Source organism: Oryza glaberrima, chromosome 6, assembly GCF_000147395.1.
Source record: "Oryza glaberrima chromosome 6, OglaRS2, whole genome shotgun sequence".
NCBI lineage: Eukaryota > Viridiplantae > Streptophyta > Magnoliopsida > Poales > Poaceae > Oryza > Oryza glaberrima.
This window is the reverse complement of record NC_068331.1, coordinates 22,976,841-22,999,238: the sequence shown is the minus strand read 5'-3', so window position 1 is coordinate 22,999,238 and position 22,398 is coordinate 22,976,841. Positions and strand designations below refer to the sequence as shown.

The following is a 22,398-nucleotide window of genomic DNA, read 5'->3' as shown; positions in this document are numbered from 1 at the left end:
CGCGGCCGCGCTCCTCGACGACCCGCGCTCGCCATTGGCGCCCAAGCGGCGCCAGCGCGGTGGAATCGACCATCTGCGTATTGCGGTCCCGGCAACGAGGGCAGTGCGGCGGAAGAAGTCGATAGAGGAGGTTTGATTTGGCTTGAGCCGATTGCAGAATTTGCAGAAACCAGGACAGAATCTTCACCTTCTTGATTGTAAGTGTATCTCTTCCTCTCGCTTACATAATGCGATGCATATTATTTTGCCGGATGTACTCATGTGGTTAACTGTTGTGAATCTTAAGAGTAGAAAATCGACAACTAGCAAGTGTATGAATGCTATGTTTAACAATCAAAATACTTTTATAACCTTACAATGATGTAATTTAAGCAGTGTATATAGCCAACTTAACCTTCGTAATGTAAAGCGGTCAAAGTCACTCTTGCAATCTTGTCATGATAACTTGCGGTAGTGAGCTTTTTGTTACAATGGCCATGGTTCCATCTGATGCCCTACTAAACAGTCAGACTTTGGTTCATCTGTTCTTGCTTCATTTATTTTCACTGTGAACTGGCGAAAAATGTTTGCTGCACTGCTTGCTCTACTATTGTATTGTAGATTTGAATGGGTTGGTAGTTTGGTAGTTGTACCCTCTCGAAAATAGATGGTCGGTACTTATCTATAACCAACAAAAGAAAAACTTACTGATGAATGTTAACTATAGTGTGTTCTTTATAAAATTTTATATTCATATTTAAGCTAGCGAAGCAAGGAACTATAGGCAGTTTGGCTCATGCTGTAACCTCAAATTTACTGATGCTTATTTTGTTAGAAAACTAAATACTCTATAGATTCTCCTACCTTCTTGGGGTGAAACATTCCTAAAAAGGAAAAACTCATACCTTATCAACGTATCGTGTGTATAAACTTCTCATTTTACCCAAAAATAGGTGGCAAACCAAATAAAAACTTCTTCGCTGATAAACATTTGGGCAAGTTTTGGAATTACCAATAAGATCAAGAGTGAAACCAGCCGTTTGATACCTGTCATTATATATTGCCATAGATCTTTTTTTTCGATCAAGAGGTTGTTTGAGGAGCAGTGGAAGGGAGAACACACAATCCAGAGAAATGTGATAGGGAAAACAACACCACCAAACTGACTGAAATCTTGAATGATCAAGGTCTCAATAGTAGGAGTAGCATTTACAAGAAAAATGGAGGTGCAGAGCTTCTAAGATCATCATTCTCTTCTCCCTTCCCTGCATCACAAAAGCAAGGGAGGGAGAGAAAAAAGGCCCGGCCATTTCTGAAGAAGAACAGCAAACATGGCGCAATTTTTGACGTGCATTGCACCTGCACGGGACTTTGTCATACGCCGGGCTTCTTGTCCATCTCGCCGCAGCCGCAGCCGATGGATCCGGCGAGCCCGGCGGCGGCGGCGGCGGCGCCGCCGCCGCCGCGGTGGAGCCTGCACCGGAACGAGCCGGCGTGCGTCGTCGGCGAGCAGAGGCACGACGGCGAGGCCACCCGGGGGCTCCCCAGCAGCTGCTTCGACTGCGCGGCGGCGGCGGCGGCGGCATGCTTCGTCGGTGTGGTCATCATCACCGCCGGCGCCTCCGGCGAGTTGGTCACCGAGAGCTTCCCCGTCGGCGAGGCGTGGAGGATGTGCAGGAACTTCCCCGACGGCGACTTCTTTTGCACCGAGATCTTCTTCATCGTCACAGGCCTCTTCAGCTGCTCCTCCATTGCCGCCGGAGCGACGATCTTTGGTATGCCCTCTTGACACCTAATCAATCGTTCGATTGCCACGCCATTTTCGCAAAATGTTGATCAAACAAAGAACAGGTGAGAAAAAATAAACACAAATAAAATCATTTCAGTAAAGTTCATGCGCAAAAAAGACAATATTTCTGAGAATCAAAAACAGTTTTGCTTTCTATTCTGCAGATAAGAAGAATAAACTCTTTCAAGATAAGTAAATTTCCTTCTGTGAATACAAAAAAAAGTTTGCTTCCAATCCGCATAGAAGAGAGAGAAAGAAGGAATGCAGAACAAGAGATTGATTGATTGGTTACCTGGATTGAAAACAAACTCTATAAGTTACCTACGGATCCTTGTAATTATTTTTCAACCTAAATAGAAGATTAGAAGTACTCTATCGGATTTTGTATAGGGAAGTACTAGTCACAAATTAAAGTGGTGAAAAGAGAGTGGTTTATCAAAGCCTAACTCTATTTAAGGCTACATAACAGCTGCACATGCTATTTTTATCATGTCCTCCTAATTAACTGGTCTTATCCTGTGCATCAGATATATCCAACATGCATGCCCGTTTATCTGTTGAACAAGTGTGAGTGTGACTATTTTTGGAGGGAGTACACCGCATAATTGGGGCATAAAAATTTGTTTAATATATTGTTTACTTGTTATGAAAAACATAGTTTTTTTCATAAAAATCTAGATTAATTTTCAACCAAGAAAAAAATGTCCCCTGTATCTGTAATATATTGTGGAAAATTGTCCTTGGATTAACCTGGAATGGAGGATTTAACTCAGACGTTAATTCATCTCCACAAAGCCGAAGGACACAAAATGACAAAACGGCCTTTATTCCCTTCATATAAATGTGGGTTTGCTGCGCACATCCTTTTAATTTTGTATTTCAGTTAAAACCATATATGAACTAGCCACATACTCTGACTTTGCGCGACTTTTGATTTTTATCCTGTTTAAGAACCTTTTCTATATGGTCTATTAGTTTAGGTAAGTTTTTAAAAAGGTTTTCATATAATAAGTTAATTTTTTTACAAAGTATTGATTGTTCCTAACCAACTATACATTTAACTACTTTTGATTCTATTTAAGAACTTTCCTATATGATCTATTAGTTTAGGTAAGCTTTTAAAAAGGTTTGATATAATAAGTTATTTTTTTTACAAAGTACTGATTTCCCTAGCCAACTATAAATTTAACTAAGTTGTACTATATGTTTATAAGAGCAATCACTAGAAGCCTCATGTTTCTTCTCTCTTTATCTCCTCTCTTTTTTATCATGTGTTTAGGAGGAGGTACCAAAAGACTCCGGAAATTTCCATATGTTTAGCCCATTTGTGGTTTTCTTAATACATGTACCATTTTGATCCAATGGCCATTATTTATCCAAACCCTTTATCTAACGGTTAATATATTTGTGATGATGTGGCGCATTTTCGTGCAAGAAAGCTTGTTGCTTTCACTATATAAGATTTGTTCACGAGAAAATTGCAAATGCTCCTGCATTGACACGAGTCACACAAGTTCGCAGAGTTCCTGGGGTGCGTCCAATTTTATCCGAGAAGGATACAGATGTTTATCATGAATGATGGAAATTTCAAGTGATTAATTACAAATAGCAAAACTAGTATTCTTGGCGTTACATATAACAAAACTGGAATCAATCTTCTGTTAAGTTTAAATGAACATCATGCACCTCATAATTAGTAAAATAAAAAAGAATTTCACACACTTCAGTAGTGGTGGTAAGCATGAATTGTTCTTTCAGGGATTCTATTAAGCATGTCCATGTAAAAGGGCAGGATATGTGGGAATGGTGCCAACGGAACATTTTCTTTTATCATGCAAACTGTGTGGTTGGTTAATCCAGTACTCCTCATTAGATGCTGCTATTAGCCTGACAGAGGGTTACCAACATTCCAAGCATAAATAGAATTAAGGAAGAAAGAAACAATCTTACAGTCAGAGTTGACGCTGCATTGAGTACAACTCACAAATTTCATGACAAATTAATTAGGCAATATCCATCTGTTAATAAGATGATGCCGAGTAATATTTGTACAATGAACCAGCAGCTTAGCAGCAGTTAGGGAAGGATTACAGCGAAGTAGTATGGTAATCTGAACAAGGTGTTACTATTGTGCAGGACATCTAATGACTAAGAAAAACCAATATGAATCAAAGTTAGATTCCTTTTACTATATCGTTTGTATAACATTGGTCAGCTGTGCATATACAAGTATACAACTCTGCTTCACTTCCTATGAAGGTAAGATCATATCAGGAATGTTTAAGAAAAAAAGTGTTTTTGAACAATCTATTCACATTGATGTCACACTTCTTTTTTTTTTCTTTTTCTTTTTTTGGCTTTGCCATCTGTGTATTAACTCTACCAGCAAGAATGTTGACAAAGCTGAAACCAGTCAACCGCAGGCAAACAGCCACAGTTCTCCCAAATTGCTCCATGTATACTGGTCTCTTCAAACACATTTGGTTGTTGCAATGAACAATCTACTGTTAGTTTGTGCAGATGTCAGCTTGCCCCTGAAAACGTTGCAGAAAGACAAATCAGTATAGTTGCCCAAGATAAAATAAACAGCATTGGTTTGTAGTCTCAAGGAAAGATGTTTGTTTGTAACAATGCAGTCAAAATTTAAATCAGATTAATCTATTTAATACCTAGCCAAATTATGTGGTATTACCTCCATCCCCAAATATTGCTACCTAGTGCTGAATACGATACATCCTAGTAGGATGTGTTGTGGCAAAACTTTGGGACGAATGAAGTAATAATTAATTTGAATGGTGGTGACAAACCGTAAAACAATATATAGGTTTGCTACCTGGGAGATTTCATGTTAGGTCACTCCTGGAAGGCTTGAATTGATTTTTTTACTTAGATTTTGTTTTTTTTTTGAAAAAGAATTATGTGGATTTTGTAATTAATTTATGTGATAACTAAAACATTAAGCAATAGTATGGGTTCAGTTCCAAATCTGGGTTGAAAATACTACCGCTTCTCGATGTAAGATCCTTCTCTACTTCAGCAAAGAGCTCCTTCAATCTAATGGATGAATTGGAAATGACACTCTTCGTGATCTTCTTTTGTTGCTTAGTGCTCTTTAACCAGGCTATCCCCAACAAAACCTGCACACTGGAAGTGTTCGGTTTTGACGGTACATTCACCACAGTGTACTTCATCTGAACCTGCAAATTAAGAATCATTGATATTTGTTAAGGGCTAGTTAAGCAAGAACAATTCAAAGAAAACACAAGCTGGTGATGTCTAACTCATATTATATTTCCAACACCATAGCTTCAGAATCTTGATAAATTTTGAATTAAAAAATTACAACGCAGAGTAAGAGATGCATGAAGGGACATCTTACATTGAAGCAGTCCCCCAGTAGAACACCTTGTAGGCTCATCACCTCTTCAATGGCCCAGCCTTCTTGGTTCACTAGGGCATACCTCTGCTGAGTGGTGGTTGCTTCTCCTCCATATCTTGACAAGTTTTTGTCAAACTTGTAGCTGATTTGCCGCTGGTATATATTTCGGCTTACAAGTTCCCATTCTGTTGGCGAGTAGTCAATACAACCAGCTTTTTGCATCATTCTGTGTTCCAAAGGCCCTCCTGAAAACATCTCCATCAGGGACTCGACCTGTAAATGCAAACATTCATTCGTAGGGAGCTCAAAACAGATTATATGTTGCGAAAACGCATCGTGTCAAGCTCAAGCATGAGCTTGCAAAGGTAAAAACACTCACATCAACAGAGAGGGCCGATGAGAATATTTCAGACATTTTGACATCTTCATGGGTAAATAAGGTTCCACCTTCTTCGAGCTGGAGTTCTTTGGTATCGGACTCTTTTTCGATCATATCCCCCTGCTGTTCTGGACTCAGTGATCGCATTTTCCAAATTGCCATGATTATTCTGTCAGGAAAAAATGGAACAAAATTAATCCAAATTAGGAGCCTGCTTGCTAGTTGTGTAATAAAAAAATCAGTTTTACAACGTTGCTTATTTGTAGGTTCGTGCATAATATGACTTATTGTCAGGCTTCCCAAAAAGTGTAAGAAAAGACTGCCTATCTTCTAGATCTGAGTCTGGTGCCTCCCTACAACCTTCACTACCACATGAAGAAGCCTGAAAAATACTCCCCATAAATTCATATTTAACTTTTCTTTTTCAGGCCAGGCAGGTATCAGTCTTGTGGATTAGAAAACTCAAAGCCTCAGTCCAGCCAGACCCAATTTATCAGGCTCGGCTGCCTGTGAACATATTAATCTGGAGCTAAAGACAAGATTTAAACAATAAAGCATATCCCTGTACAAGATGTCCTGTTAAACTTTAGAAAGAGAAACAAATGTAAATTACCTATGGGCATCATTGAATGAAACAAAGGACTGAAAATAGTATTTGAGTCTTCCATTAGGATCTGTTCCCTTGGCACCATGTTTTGCTTCTAAACCTCTACCCTTTCGGAGGATGATCGTCAAGGATGGGCTACCAATTGACAGGGTGGGAGGGATAACTTGGATATCGTCAACATCATCCCACAAAAAGAAAAACTTGGTCTTGTGACCAAATATGTTGGAATAAAATCCAATAATTCTTGGTGAAAAGAAGAGGCGCCCCTGTAAAAGTAAGGATCTCAATATTCTCAAACTTTGACAGAAAAATGGTTGACATACAAATAAAGTCAAATTTCAAAAACCAATCAACACTATAAATCCTCGATGTACAAAATTGTACTAGTCCTCTTTCTTGTAATGTCTAAGTCCTATGGCTATTATGCTAGACAATATGCATATTATGAATACACTATGTATGAAAGCTCAATAATAGCAAACTGCACACATGAAAAGAAGCATTCGGAAATTTTTGTTCTCTTTAAAAGAATTGCTAGAGTAGGAAAGCCCAACCTGAAGTGGCATCTTTCGTTTTAGATGGCAGGTAAAATCATCGATGAGAAACTCTTCCGGTGGGAGGTTAAAGAGTTTCCGAAATGCTGCATTTGTTTGGGCAGACCGCAAATTTATCTGCATGATTTGTTCTGTCATTATAGAAATAGAACAAGTGATGGCGAAAAAGGCTGACAAAAGAGCTGCTCAATTCGATACCTTCTTGCCAACTTCTTTCCGCATCTTTGCCAGGTAGTTCATAACAACTTCAGTTCCTCTCGAGTTATTTAAAAATATTCTCAAGTGTATCTTAGGGTTGCTAGTTTGATCGCACTTTCCCTCGAGAGGAAGCCATACGTCGGTTAAATCTGATAAATTGCTTTTCAGAAAGTTCACTTCAGCGTGACCAATGGGGGATTGATCAAATGGCCCATTAGCGTCATGAATAGCCACATCCATTCTTGATGGAGGATCATCCATTGCATCAAATTCATATATCTCTAGAAATTCAGACATCAAATGAGTCAGGGGCCAGTCCATTTAGGACTGTACTACTGGGATAGTGAATCTCTAGCTCTTCACAGATGAGGAAAAAGAAACATGACAGCAGGGAAAGAAGCTAACCATTCCATTTTGGCTCTGATGTTTGGAATTTTACTGAGCTTGTTTTCCTCTTTGCGTTGCAGGTAAAAACGGCATACATATCAAATAATTCTTTTGAATTAGAATTAGTGATACCAGTGCCCTCAATAAGTGCAACAGTCATCAACCAACCATCACCATGAGCTTTGACCCCATGATCACTACCTGATACATAGAAAAAAGTTAATTAACTTAATCCCATCTGAAACTGTAAGGAGAAAATATAAAGTAGCAGTACAATATTAAAACAGATGCAAGTTTTCACTAGGTGCAATAGAAAATCATTCATCGCATCTCCTTTTGAGAGACGTGTATTGAGTCATACAGCATACAACATATATAATACATATTGCAAAATCATTTTTAGTGGTGCATATGAATTTACCAATTTCGGGGTAAAGAACAGTGGTAACTCTGAGATAAGGTACCTTTTTGTTTCCATGCATTTAAGAAGCGCTTTATTATATTGAAGATATTCTGTCCCTGAAGGATCAAAACAGCACAAACCACAACCTCTCCAATTGAATCTGGAAGGTCAATGCCAAAATATTCCAGCCCATGCATTGCATTGGGCTTTGACAAGTGAAGGTGTGCTATGACATACGATGCTATGATAACTGAAAAAATGAACGTGAAGTTGAAAAGAAAGCGGACAATCAGTCTCCAGCCTGATTCTTTCTGAGCATGCAGTGAAGATAAAATCTTTTCTTTGTTGGAATTAGCATCATCAGCCTCAGCTACTTTAATCTTCTGGGAGAGTATTTCAGAAAAATGCGCAAAGCCTTCCGCCATTCCTTGTTTTGCACCACTTTCAATCATTCCTTTCATCATAGTGCTCTGAACAAAGTTCACCCGCCAGCTTACAGTGAGATGTGATGTTTGTTCTTCAGATGATAACGAGGGACCTGGTGTTATACAATACAATATCTCTATCTTGAAACAACCGCCACAAGGAACATCAGGGGTACTAACAACAGAATGAACAGCGAAAGAATTCCCAACCGCTTTCAAGTATTTCTGCTCTTCTGTGGCTTTCACAGCTTTAACTAATTTACTCGCAGCTTTGGTGTAGGTCAATGTTCTTTGCAAACAAGTTTCGTTATTATCAAGCTTCCATGGTTCAATCTGAAACCCACTTGTTCCTTGAAGCTCAGATACTGCTGGCCAGAAATCTGAATTTTTAGAGAACAAGAGGGAATTCAATTCAGTTGGTGCAGCAACATAAGATTCGTCAATTAGTACACCCCCAGGCAAGTTCGCTGGCATTTCACAGCCCTGATCTTTGGACTCCATAGTTTTCAGCAGCTCATCAAGGCTTGACTCAGATGATGTGCCACTTTCAGGGGTTTCATGGTCTTCAGAACACACTTTTGGCTCTTGAAACTGATCGACCGACTCAGCATCTGATGCAGCCGAAGGCACGACATCGGCAGGTTTATTCCCAAAGAAATACCGAGAGAGGACCTCTACCACCGACGATGAATTCGACATTGCATCGCCTTCAGCAGCCGCTGCTCCAGGTTCAGCAACTGCCAATTGCTCCATGCTGCTACGCGGTGGTTGATCCACAATGCTATCTGCCAATTGTTCCATGCTGCTCTGCGATGCCCGGTCCATGGCGCTGGCACACGCTGATAGGTCAATGTAACTACTAGTGGTTGATAAAACCGCATCCTTATGTTCAATTGACCTGTCCGAGCTGGATGCATCATCCGAAGCAGGATTCACACTCTGCGATTCCTCTGAAACATGAGTTCTTGTAGACAATGATATGCACAGGCAAACTTCTCCTGCAATTGAACAAAAAAAAAAAAGAGCATTACCTCTCAGAATCAATAATTGAGATGTACTTACATATGATTGCTTTCTACATGCAGTTTGTTACACAAAAATTCGACAAGATTTGCAAATGAACAGGCCGCAGATTTGCAATTTGGGAATGGAAGAAGTGAATCGATACCGCGAGATTTCTTCTTGGACTTCTTGCTCTTGGGCTGGAGCTGGTACCAGGCGGTGCCGAGGGAGAGGTCGTCGGTCTCCATGACGTCGGCGAGGGGCACCCTGACCTTCCCGAGGAGGTCGTTGCTGAAGTACTTGTCCTCGTTGAGCACGGACACGACGAGCTCCTCGGCGATGTCGCCGACGAGGAAGCTGAACTCCTCGTCCCACGCGGGGGCCAGGGTCCTCCTCGCCACCGCCGTCTTGGCCCGCCGCTTCCCGAGCTGCAGCTTCACGAACGGGTCGCTCGTCCCGTCCACGCGCACCGCGGGGAGCCCCCGCGCCTCCACCACCCTCACCTGCAGCTTCATCGGCGCCGCCCACTCCGCCGCCGCCAGCCGCGCGCTCGACGACAAGCTCCGGAGCCTTGTCATCCGACAACCACCATTCGACGCCGGAACCTCCCTCCTCCTCCCCCTCCTCCGCCGCACCAGCAGGATCGGCGATCTCGCGGGGAAATCGCGGCGAGGATGGATTGGGTCGAGCTCGTCGTCGTCGTCTTCTTGGAATTTGGGGATTTGGAGGAGGGGTGGGGTGGGTTGGGTTGGTTTTTTCCGCGCGCCGGTTTGAACTGGCTGTTTTTGGGACGTTGCTTGGCGTGGAGATTCGTGCGGGATGGGATGGAGGGGTTCGGTGGCCGTTGGATGTGCGGGAGGGGATGGAGCGTTGGGAGAGGAGAGGGCGTCTCGGCCGAACACGTGGCACCGGGGCTCCGAGCTGCTTGGGTGGCTTCAGGTAAAAAAAGAGAAGGTTTCTTTTAATTAAAACATTAAAAAATGGTTTTTCTCTTTTTTTTAATCTCGTCATAAACCGTTTGAAAAAAAATTGGTTTTTCTCGTTTTTCTTTTTTTTTGTTCGTTTCTCGTCATAAAACTGTTTGAAAAGAAGATATATTCGGAAACCAGAAGCTATTTCACCGGGATATTGGCAGTTGTAGAAGATTGTTTTACCTCGTCAACAATTCAGATACGACTTAACTTTCTTGAAAATAAATTCAACATCAATATTGCTTAGAACTTTGTTTTAACCTATTTGTAGGTTTATGATAAGCAATCGTCCATAATCTGTCCAATCATTCGTGAAGAACAGAGCCGCTTGTGGGAATAAATGAAATCGAATTAATCATCCCATATAGGAGTATGCCCAAAGTTACAAGAAGTACAATAAATAGAACAAGACAGGATCACAACTCCTTGTCAGGTTGACCTCAGAGGGATCAGTTTCTAATTCAATTTGGCGTGTATATCATCATCATCGCAGGATTTTTGCAAGTGAGGAGTAGGATCAGCATGACAGTTCCTCCCCCATGGAGAAAAAAAAGAAGTCAGCACATCACCAAATCAGCCTCATTCCTTGCCAAAGTCCGCGCTGTAGTGCGCACTAGACTCGAGCTTCTTGGCGTCGTTCAGCTTGCGCACCGCCTGAAACCATTTTTCGTCACAAAGATAGAAATGGTGAGAACTATGAACTAACCTTGTGTTTTGATGCAGAGACAGACAGAAGAGAAGTGTTTGTGATAACCCACCTTCATGAAATCTTCATGAATGACATAGTCGCGCTCTGCTCGAATAGCAGCCATGCCAGCCTCAGTGCAGACATTGCGCAGATCGGCACCATTGAAGCCCTGGAACAGCCTCAGTTAGAACAAAATGCAAAACAAGATTTTACCATGCTCAGGTTAAGTAGGTTAACTCACTTCAGCTAGCTTCACGACAGCTTCATAATCGATTTCACCATGTTTAGCGATACCAGCTGCGTGAATTTTGAGGACTTCCATCCTCGACTGCTCATTTGGCAGTGGAATTTCAATCTTCCTGTCCAACCGCCCAGGACGAAGGAGTGCAGGGTCCAAAACATCAGGACGATTAGTCGCCATGATCATTTTTACCTGTATAAAAGTAGGAAAATTCTGTTACACACAATCCATGCAATACCAGGAGTCACATACAGTTTTCCACATCATATTAAAGGAATCAGTGACAACCATCAAGGACTTCCAAATGGTTTGAAACTAGCACTCTTATCTGGAATCTGTATACCAAAATTACATTTCCATACTGATGTAGATCAAATGTGCTATCAGCTAGTCAATCAATCTTAACACAAAGGAAATAAAAGAGGTTTACAAGAAGCAACTCGGATAAAGTTGATTGTGCAGCTGATTGGTGGAACCAAACTTAAACAAACATATGTTTCCAATCTAAATCAGTACTCTGATCAATGGACAAAATAATGCGTCACGTTACCAAAGACGGCAGAACAAAACATGCTATTATTCAAGTATTGTACAATCGCCAATCACAAGCAATAGAAACCGTGTGTGACTGTATCAGCTTGTATATGCACATGCTCATACAACCTTATTATGATGCACATCAACACAAAATCATTTGCATTAGCAGTAATTTACTACATGCCTATGCATAACTAATGCTATTCAGTAAAAGATGTGTACCTTTCCAAGCTCATCAAATCCATCTAACTGGTTTAAGAGCTCCATTAGTGTTCTCTGAATTTCCCGGTCAGCACTGGTTCCTTCACTGAACCTTCGGCCACCGATGGCATCAATTTCATCCATGAAAATGATGCATGGCTAAACAAAAAGTTCAAAACAAAAGTAGCACAAATGATTAATATAAGTAGACTGGTTATTAAGTAGAGAAGTGGACAAATGCATACATGATATACATGACAACTAATGTGTTTCCTTTGTTTTCTGGCAGAGTACATCAAGAGCTGAGGCACTCTCATTTACTAATTTGTTTGAATTTGAAAAGGGAGCATACAAAGAATATTCCAGGCATTTAAAAACCGCAGAAAAAACAATTATTTTTTCAGTTTTACACCTTTGGCAACTTCCTGCTTCCCTCACTACATTAAGAGTATGTACCAAGATAGATGGACCATTTAAAACTTATTAGGTACACAGTAACAAAACAGAATGAACTTACTTGATGCTCCCGTGCATAGGAAAACATCTCTCTTATGAGACGTGCACTTTCACCTATGTACTTGTCAATGATAGCACTTGACACAATCTGTTTTAAAAGTACACATCAGTTAAACATATATCTAGCATGTCTGAAATGGTTGCTAAACATTAAAAAAAAACAGACCTTTAAAAAGTTTGCATCGATGTTACTGGCAATAGCTCTAGCAAGTAGTGTCTTCCCAGTTCCAGGTGGACCATAGAGCAGAACACCCTTCAGTGAGTAAAAAGTTGCATACTTCATTAGTACATCCAAGGATCTTGAAGATTGCATCGACATCTCTTTTTGAAATAAATGAATAATATGGTATTTAAAAAGGACACTTTGTTCCTTATGTTACCTTTGGCGGTTTAATCCCTACACGAAGAAACAATTCTGGATTCATCAGGGGAAGTTCAATGGACTCCCTAAGTTCCCTTATTTGATCCGACAATCCACCCACAGCTGAGTAACTGACGTTGCCGGGGTCTTCATGTAGCATGTTATATACCACTGGATCAACCTGAGCAGAGGGAAAAGGTACGGTTTTGCCTCCATTATTCGTAACATCGATATTTTTTATACACCTATAGTAATTTGCAAATGAAAAATCACTTATATACCTCTCGTGGCAGTGTGCGCATGATGGTAAGGGTTGTCATGTCAAGAACAACCCTCGTTCCAGCAATCAACTTTTCTTTGTCAACTTTACTTCGGCAGCCAACAACATAGCGGGGCCCACTGCTGGCTTTGACGATGACTGCAATAAAGTTTTCAGCTGATTTACTACAAATAACTAAATTATTACTCGATTGAGAAGAAATTAAAGGTTTACTACCATGAGTGGAAAGTTATGTAACTAAGAACAAACAACAAAATGATAAATTTGGTGATGATAAGCATGCAGCACCTATTTTATGCTATTATTTGTACAGGAAATATATTGTCAAAGATCAATGGAAGGGAACTTTTCACTTACATCGTTCACTATCCAATGGTCGAAGTACTTCACCAATTATTTGGCCTACACTTTGCAATGACTTCAAGTCATCCTCGGTTTTCCCAAAATCTTTCTTTGCATTTTTCAGGTTGTCCCTTGCTGCAATCAAATAAAAAAGGGCCATCAAATAAGATCAAGCCAACCAAAGTACAAGCAAATACGGTTATAAATTTTTTTAAAAAAATTAACACAAAATGTGAAAGCTTGAATACACCAAAAATCTGACCACCTTGACACTTCACAACACAAAATGCAATGTCCTCCGCACGCTACAAAGAACTAAAAAGGATCACCCCGCACAAAAGAACATCCAATTGAATATCCACATATAAGTTTTAGCGCATGTCCTCATGACCAACTCCTGAATTAACAACAACCTATACAAAATGCAGCACAGACTCCGCCAGGCGCCAAGTAACATCACCAACGAACAGGACAAGAGCAGAGTGATCCATACACCTCGCACATTGCTTTTATACACAATTCTGTCAGTTGCATATATTGTGAAAAACTAGCAAAATTTCGCCTGAACCAAACCCCTGTACCGCACATTACTTTCACAAGCACAAACCCCATAAGCAAAAACCCTCGCCGAGAACCAAAATTCACTTCACATGACAAACAGATTACCCTAGCTAAAACCCTAGTCGCAGTGTCCCTCCCTACCCAACCCAACCCAACCCACGGAAACCGGATCCCCCCTCTACACGCGACCGCTACCCGGGGGAGGGCCGCCCCAGTAGAAGAGGCCGAAAACCCTAGACACCGAGCAATCCACATCCGCGCAAGGGGAAGGAAGAGGTCGAAACAATGGGGGAAGGCATACGTACCCGTGCGGGCGCGCGCCTCGAGCTCCCTGCAGGTGAGGAGCTTCTTCCTGTAGTCGGTGGCCGCCGCGCGGCGTCGCGCGGCCGCCGCGTCCTCCCCCTCCGCCGCCATCTCCCCCTCCCCCTCCTGCGACGACGGCCGCGATCTCTCTCTCCTCTCTCGTCGGCGTCGGCGGCGGCGGCTTTTGCTTCCTTGTCAAGAAGAAGAGCGGAGCGAGCGAGAGAGAGGAGGCGGCTTTCTCGTCAATATTAGTAGTGTGCGTAAACGCCTGATCGGAGGCGTATTTTCTGAGGTCGAAACGGATTTGGTGGGGGAATCCCGCTCCGAGTCCACTTCTCATTGGAGCGGGCCGTTGAATTTCTAGGCCCATATTATGGCCCTCTACTTTGGGCTCTGTAGGATTTGGGCCTTGGTATTTTTGGCCCATTTACGGCGCGGTTCGTGGTTCGTGACGTTGTCAGCCCATTTTTGCGGGCAGGAGATTTGGGCCTAATAGGGCAAAGGCCCTGAGGAGAACATACTACTATGTCCATTTCAAACGGAAAATGAGAAATTTTGAGCTCAAAGCCAAAAATGGTTTTGCAGGGAGATTTAAATTCACCCCATCCCCTCCACCTTCTCTTTTCGAGGAAAACAATAACCTTAATCGGCTCCCAACCATCTCATCGGTTTTTCTTTTTGTCACGACGACGAGACAGACTAATCGCTTATACAAACAACTTATTAATAATTTTTAAAAAAATTATACGTAAAACTTTAATATACATGCTCAGCAAATTAAAAAGTAAATGCTAGAAAATAAACTACGAAAAGATACCTAAAATTAACTTAAAAAATAAGTTTTAAATAAATCTTCGCTTATGCTTACAAGCTGAATGCTAAAATGATGGGGTTGATTATTTCCCAACTTGCTAAGCAGACAAGCCTCAAATACTTCTCAAATAAAGAAAAGAACTCAAGTTTGAAACAATTCACAGCACCCAAACCAACAATGGCCCATTCACCATCATCAATCGCAATTGCAATTCACTACCACATCAGTCGTCTTCTTCCTCGAACCAACTGATCCTGATCTGACAGATCGATGGACTACAAGGGCATGAGGCTGATCCGCTTGCGGAGGCAGAGGTAGGCGAGGAGGCGGTAGGCGACGGCCATGGCGAGGAGGATCCAGACCTCGCGCATGCCGCCGTCGAGGTCGACGGTGCCGAACGACGGCGAGGACTGCAGCCGCTGGCAGCCGCCGCGGCTGCCGCAGTTGTAGGTAAGGTGGCCGTGGTACTGCGCCTTCAGCAGCAGGTTGAACCCGTAGTGCATGAACGACACGTACTTGAGCCACCTTATGAACTTCGGTATATGCTGCAATGTTTTTTGTTCGATCCAAACAAAATTATCCCAAATTTCAATTTCATTTTTATCCGAGCTTATTTGGTGTGAAAAAAGTTAGGAATATAATGTCGATAAATAGTCGATGCATGCACAATGATATGTAATATTTTGTGTGTTTTTTTTTTGGCCCTGTTCGTTCACATTTCGGAGCAAATTTATTTTTGTAATTTTCGGAAAGGAATTTTAGAAATTTTGGGTATATGGCCTCCAAGATATTATTTTAACACAAAAAAATAGTTTTTTTTTAAATTTGAGTAGAACATGTTTAAATTCAGCCAAACAAATTGCTTGTTCAAACTCTGTTTCTGAAATACTTTTTGTTTTTTTTCTAAAAGAAGAAATGTTTCTAATTTACTCAATATTATAACCATGTTTGTGATAAGCAAAATTCAGAAACTAGAAGAAGATAATTTTGTGTTTTCTAGTCCAAAATTTCACTTCTATCCGTCCTTCCAAAATACTTTTGATTTCTTCAACATTTAAACCATGTTTTAGAACACGGGAAAGTGATCGAGAACCAAAATTCAGAAATCAGAAGATGATATTTGTGAGATTCACCTGGACGTAGTAGCCGCCGGTGAGGAGGAAGAGCATGAGGACGAGCGAGGCCATGACGCCGGCGCGCTTGACGCTGAGGATGGCGGCGCCGAGCAGCTCGCCGGTGCCCTGGCTGGTGAGGACGATGAGGAGGGTGGCGAGGAGGGTGAGGCAGAAGCAGGGCACGGTGCGGCGCAGGTCGGCCATGAAGTAGAGGATGGCCGTGAAGAGCACCGGGTACACGACGTGCGGCACCGCGTCGCACACCGTGCTGCTCGCGTAGTAGGCGCTCAGCCTGTACATGTCCGCCTTCCTCTCCTTCACCAGGTACAGCTTCTCGAACGGGAACACGTACACCGACCCGAACAGCGACGACGACGTCCAGAATATGCAGATGTAGAATATCAACCCCACCTGCAAACGCACACATATTACTCTTGATCACCTCGACTTCTTGCCGATGGCGGTGCAACTGTGCAAGGAGGAGGAGGAGGAAGAAGATGAGGAGTGTATGTTCTTGACTCTTGAGAATGGTGGTGTCGAGAGGAGGAGGAAGAAGAAGAGGTGTGTGTATGTGCTCTTGATCGAACAGTTTGAGTTATTGATGACGTCAGCAATGGTGGTGGCGAGAGGAGGAGGAAGAAGAGGAGTTTATGTGTATGTTCTTGATCGAACAGTTTGAGTTCTTGATGACGTCAGTAATGGCGGTGTCGAGAGGAGGAAGAAGAAGCTAGTGTACATACTTGGTCACGGAGCTGGGCCTCGTTGGAGGTCTGGGACTTCCACCAGAGGAGGCCGAGGAGGAGGGCGACGCCGACGGACTGGGCGAGGCGCATCTTGTCGAGGTAGTCGGCGGCGCGCTCCCGGAACGTGCGCCGCGACAGCACGGCGAACTGCTCCAGCCAGCCGATGCCGCCCCGCCTATCCTTCCTCATCCTCACCGCCATTCTCAGCTGCTTCGCCGCCTCATCCCTCCCCGCGCCACCTCCGCCGCCGCCCTCCCTCGCCGCCGCGGCCGCCGCCTCCTCCTCGCCGGCCGCCCTGTGCCTCGCCTGCAAGTACTGCACCCACAACGCCATGAGAGTGATTCTTGGGCCCTCGACACGAGACACGCACATACCTTGATGACGTGGGACCTGAACTCGGGGGAGTCCGGCGAGGCGGCGGCGGCGGAGGGGAGGAGGAGGGAGGCGGGGGAGGAGATGCCGTCGAGGTTGCCGGTGGCGAGGTCGAGGAGGAACTCGGCGGGGTTCATGGCGATGCCGGGGGAGAAGCCGAGGGCGGCGAAGTGGCGCATGCAGCCGCGGGCGCCGCCGTGGTAGATGGCGTGGCCCTCGGCGACGAGCAGCAGCTTGTCGAACATGTGGAACATCCGGCTGGAGGGCTGGTGGATGGTGGTGATCACCGTCCGGCGGGCCGCCGACCTGGCGAGGCGGCGGAGCACGACGAGGAGCTTCGCCGCCGACGTGGAGTCGAGGCCCGAGGTGGGCTCGTCGAGGAGCAGCAGCGACGGGTCGACGAGGATCTCGTACCCGATGCTCGTCCGCTTCCTCTCGCCGCCCGACACGCCGCGCACGAACGCGCCGCCGATCTTGGTGTGCCGGCACCTGCAGAGTTTTGCAATCGTGTACAAACATTAGAATTTTTTTCAGAACATTTTATTTTAAGTTAGATTTACGATTTTTTTTTGACATGTTTGTCTTTTTTTTTCTATTTCATTTAAAACGGGCTATATATCTATTAGTTGAAAATTATGTAAGATTCAAAGTTATAAATGTACCAAAAGTTTAATAGGTAGTCCTTTTCGTTTTCAGCATTTGTGTCGTGGGTCCTGGGTAGCGAAATTTTCCGAGATATTGGATATTTAAAAACTATTTATTAGGTTTTGAACAAATTTTCGATCAAATTCATGAAAAAAAAGGGAAAAATAATTCAGTAAAGTAGTTTTGTGCCAGGGTCCAAAATTTTCCGAAATCGTAAACACTGTTCAATGGGTATACCATTGCCGTATGACCCACCATTTTTAAGATGAGTAATTTTGTGACCGTTAAAAGATATTATTTTTTTTCTAATGTAAATTTTGATTTGCACTACAAAATATAATAACTCTTTAAGAACTGTAAAATTTCTCTTTTGAAATGAAAGTGCACGTTCAGTAGGTATGTCATGTAGGTTGGTCGAGAAAAATCAAGAGTAATTCTAATGCACCACTGTACTTTAAGATGCGATATTTGCGTTTCTTTGCATTTTCTTATTCGAATTTCAGAAAAAAAAAACAGATTTATGCTATTAGTCATGATTTTATTTTGTATGCTATTTTGCTTCACGTGGGTTTGTGTTAAGCTGCAGATTGTTGGTTTGACAACTTATATTAGTAAAATCGGTGTAGTTTTTTTTTTTTTCCTTTGATGAAAATATACTTACAGACCTCTCTAGATTTAGCTCAGTTATGATGGCGTCAACTCTGTCGCGCTTCTGCTGCTTTGACATGCGAGCGGGGAGTCTCAAGAAGGCAGCGAACACAAGGGTCTCCTCCACTGTCAACTGAGGGAAAAGGACGTCGTCCTGTGTCACAAATCCAATCCTGTTTTCATCAAAAGAAAATAATTAGTCTTGATTACTTAATTTTTCCACTTTAATTGATACCTGCAGAACAATGCAACTACACTGCTTAATTTGGCATGCCAATACATGTTCTCTCTTATCTGAAGATTGCAGTAAACACTAAGCAGTTTGTCAGTCATTTGCGTGCCTGTAAATTCTCTTTGAAGACATACTGGTTTTACTCAATCTACTCCACTAGTTTACGAAAGATAGCATAACTATGCAAAAATTCTATCTTACAATAACTAAGGGCCTATTTACAATAACTAAGGGCCTATTTAGTTGGTGAAATGAAAATTTTTGGGTGTCACATCGGACGTTTGACCGGATGTCGGAAGGGATTTTCGGACACGAATGAAAAAAATAATTTCATAACTCGCCAAACCGCGAGACGAATGTTTTGAGCTTAATTAAGCCGGCATTAGCACATGTGAGTTACTGTAACACTTATGGCTAATCATGGGCTAATTAGGCTCAAAAGATTCGTCTCGCGATTTACATGCAAACTGTGTAATTAGTTTTTATTATTTAATGCTCCATACATGTGTCTAAAGATTCGATGTGATGTTTTTTCGAAAAGTTTTTGGGGAACTAAACAGGGCCTAACCCATACCTTATGGTCTTACAATAACTACCATAAATAAAAAAAACACTAGATATGAGAGAAATGACTTTTATATCAAAATTTATTAAGAGAGATGAGGCTTGAACTTGATCAACTAACCCACACCTTTTCGTGCTAGTCGGAAGACCCCGGATCTTTCTCATTACATAAATCATACTAATTAATATCCACTATGACTTTATACAGTTACTCTCTCTATTTCATATTATAAGTCATTTTAACTTTTTTTTCTAGTTAAATTTCTTTACGTTTAAGTAAGTTTATAGAAAAATATAGTAATATTTTTAACACAAAAGAATTAAACAAACATATTATCAAAATATATTCGATGCTAAATTAATGAAACTAATTTGGTGTTTAAAACATTGCTATTTTTATAAACTTAGTCAAACTTAATAATGTTTGAATAAGAAAAAGTCAAAATGAATTATAATATGAAATAGAGGGAATACCTTCTTTTGAGGCAGGGACTGTAGGGGGTGTCATTGTAGGTGATCTGGCCCTTGACACCACCACTGAGCCTGCCTCCAAGTATCTTGAGCAGCGTGGTCTTGCCACTGCCAGATGGGCCCATCAGTGCCAGGATCTCACCAGGGTCAACACTGCCTCCTATCCCCTTGAGGATGTGCTTGCAGCTGCCCTGATCCTCAGTGCTCTTGTGAGATGCAAATGCCACCCTTGCAGCTGTTAGTGGGTTCTTTGGAGTCAGCTTCACCTTGTACTCCACATTCTCAAACTGCACTTTCCAAAAAAAAAATTTATATATCAAGCAAAAATTTAGACCTGGAATTTGCTCCTTTTTTGTTAGCTATATTGCATGCCAAAGAAGTAAAAACACCATGCAAGAAGTTTTTGCAATTAGATAAGAAACTGTTGAGCAATGAGACATGCAAATTGCCAACCAACTAACTTGTACCTTCCCTCCTTAAGTATGTCTATTTCAGGTCGTTTCCTTTGTTTGGCATTTTTTGCATCTCTGAGTTCAAAATTAGACTCTATAAAATGCATAAGAAATAATTAATACAAACTTTTTTTCATGATTTCATGATTAATCACGGTAAAACCTTTAGTATCTTAATAAATCCTGGTAGTAATATCGATCTTTTTCAAACTCTGCTTAGTAGAACTAAATTGTCCAGTTGCTACAAACATCGAACATGCACATATATACACACACTACATAGGGAGAACATCAACATGTGTAAGCATTCTGATTAATCTTTTCACATACCTATAAAAGCTTATAGGGATAATCTATTTATTGTTTTCATAATTTTTCATAACCATAAACGAGGGATTAAAACACTTTCTTGAACATCAACAAGTATAAACTTGATCTGTTTTCGCGCATACCGAAAAATGGAAGAAGAGATAGATATACACACCTTAAGGAATATAGGGAGAGGGCCATCTTTGGTTGGCCACACATGATCCTCCTCCATGTCAACCTCAACACTGCCACCATTGAGATGATGAGAGGAAGGAGGCAGCTGCTCAACAATGGCCATCTCCATCATCTCCTCATTGCTGCTGATCTCCATCATCTCCTCCAAGAGACACAGAAAAAAAGAGTGACAGGTTCAGAGAGAGAGAGCGCCAAGCAGACTGCCCTTCTCTCCTTTTAATCAGGTAGCAAGAAATGCATGGATGAGCATGAGAAACAGAACCACTAGTAACCAACCAAGAGCATGCCTACTTTGTTATATATATACTGTTGTGTTCTTGTTTTTTTTCTGCACCTTGTTTGGTGACCCACAATCTTTATAAGGGCTTTCAGAAGAGAACCTTCCATGTATGCACATCAGAATTATCTGTTACTTTTTTTCTTTGAAAATCAGAACTGTGTGTTATTTCATGTGACAAAACTAGATGTATAAACAATCAAATGCAAAGAATTTAATCTCCTGCACCTCAAAGATTGTCATACGCGTATATTGTAAAACATTTTGGATTTGTCATAAGTCAAACTAAAATTTATAAAAAAATGTAGCAGTATTTTTAACACATAACAAATATACTATAAAACATGTTCAATCGTGGATTCAATAAAACTAATTTGATGTTATAGATGTTGCTACGTTTTTCTACAAACTCGATCAAACTTAATATATTTGACTTAAAATAAACCCAAAATATCGAATGGAGATAACATAATTTGATACCACTAACTTTCTGTGGATATTTGGGCTTAGCAGGTGACGACGATTCACGAGGGACAACCAGTGACGACTTCAGAAATCAGTCGGTGCCCGGTGGTGCTTGTCTGTGACAAGAAAAAGGTCTTCCATGTCAAAAATTATGCACCACAAAAATAAGAGAACTTTTTTTTAAGATTATACCGCAGACACACACCACTACACACGCAACACCATACTCACATCCCAACAAATGTGTCTCCTAACACATGCTCTTAGAGACGGAAACCAGCGTCTCACTAAAGTCCTATTGAAAGTTCACATGCATGTGCGTAATATTCGTGGGCATCAGGATTTAAAGCCTGGTGGGTGGAGTCATGCACCTACGACTCCACAAACGACACTACTAGTGCTTCCCAAAAATAAGAGAAATTTCTTATGTACCTATAAGACTTTGTCTAATCCCTTATGTGGTACTAAGTTTTGCTTATTTCCTTGCATACTTCTAAATTTTAGTTTAGATCCCTTTCGTAACTTTTCCGTTAGTTGACCATTAAATTCTTAATCAAAAGTCCATTTTACCTTTTGGTATGAGTATATTATTGGAGTATAAAAATTTATTGTACGAGACTTATATTTATGTTTTTGTTATGAAAAATATTATTTACGATAAAATTTATTTTTATATATGACATGAAAGAGTAATATTTATTTTTTTAGTTATTAAAAATTATATAAGTACTGTATTATTTTGATTGTAGTATAAGACAAATCTATTTATATCCTACGTAAACAATTTTTAATAACAGATAAATAAATATTATTTTCTATATCATATTTTTAAATAAATTTTGTCATAAATAATATCTCGTATAACAAACTCACAAATAAAATATATATATATATATATATATATATATATATGTTTCTCTATACCGAAAGGAAAAATGGATTTTTTAATAGGAATTTAACGGTTAACCCCACGAAAAGGTTAGAGAGGGAATC

The 22,398-nt window shown here is 41.3% G+C and overlaps 4 protein-coding genes across 4 annotated transcripts; all 4 read right to left on the bottom strand.

The window, feature by feature from the left end:
• Positions 1 to 1,197: 1,197 nt before the first annotated feature.
• Positions 1,198 to 2,195, bottom strand: LOC127777550 (uncharacterized). Its single transcript, XM_052304157.1, has 2 exons — positions 2,061 to 2,195; positions 1,198 to 1,771 (listed from the first exon to the last, which is right to left on the bottom strand). Exon 2 carries the CDS (start codon positions 1,729 to 1,731, stop codon positions 1,354 to 1,356), a length of 378 nt encoding a protein of 125 aa, XP_052160117.1. The 5' UTR covers positions 1,732 to 1,771; positions 2,061 to 2,195; the 3' UTR covers positions 1,198 to 1,353.
• Positions 2,196 to 3,731: 1,536 nt separating this feature from the next.
• LOC127775940 (C2 and GRAM domain-containing protein At1g03370-like) lies at positions 3,732 to 9,835 on the bottom strand. Its single transcript, XM_052302261.1, has 10 exons — positions 9,269 to 9,835; positions 7,737 to 9,098; positions 7,291 to 7,473; positions 6,886 to 7,166; positions 6,688 to 6,804; positions 6,140 to 6,399; positions 5,527 to 5,695; positions 5,148 to 5,420; positions 4,773 to 4,965; positions 3,732 to 4,302 (listed from the first exon to the last, which is right to left on the bottom strand). The coding sequence occupies exons 1-10, from the start codon at positions 9,678 to 9,680 to the stop codon at positions 4,292 to 4,294; spliced, it is 3,261 nt and encodes a 1,086-aa protein (XP_052158221.1). The 5' UTR covers positions 9,681 to 9,835; the 3' UTR covers positions 3,732 to 4,291.
• A 566-nt stretch (positions 9,836 to 10,401) lies between these two features.
• On the bottom strand, positions 10,402 to 14,296 carry LOC127775528 (26S proteasome regulatory subunit S10B homolog B-like). The gene is made up of 10 exons (XM_052301779.1): positions 14,106 to 14,296; positions 13,255 to 13,374; positions 12,899 to 13,035; positions 12,637 to 12,798; positions 12,423 to 12,509; positions 12,258 to 12,344; positions 11,762 to 11,899; positions 11,003 to 11,194; positions 10,832 to 10,930; positions 10,402 to 10,727 (listed from the first exon to the last, which is right to left on the bottom strand). The coding sequence occupies exons 1-10, from the start codon at positions 14,212 to 14,214 to the stop codon at positions 10,653 to 10,655; spliced, it is 1,206 nt and encodes a 401-aa protein (XP_052157739.1). The 5' UTR covers positions 14,215 to 14,296; the 3' UTR covers positions 10,402 to 10,652.
• A 587-nt stretch (positions 14,297 to 14,883) lies between these two features.
• Positions 14,884 to 20,913, bottom strand: LOC127777518 (ABC transporter G family member 26). Its single transcript, XM_052304126.1, has 7 exons — positions 20,644 to 20,913; positions 19,711 to 19,994; positions 18,458 to 18,613; positions 17,150 to 17,636; positions 16,773 to 17,090; positions 16,051 to 16,443; positions 14,884 to 15,462 (listed from the first exon to the last, which is right to left on the bottom strand). Exons 1-7 carry the CDS (start codon positions 20,800 to 20,802, stop codon positions 15,193 to 15,195), a joined length of 2,067 nt encoding a protein of 688 aa, XP_052160086.1. The 5' UTR covers positions 20,803 to 20,913; the 3' UTR covers positions 14,884 to 15,192.
• Between the last annotated feature and the right edge of the window lie 1,485 nt (positions 20,914 to 22,398).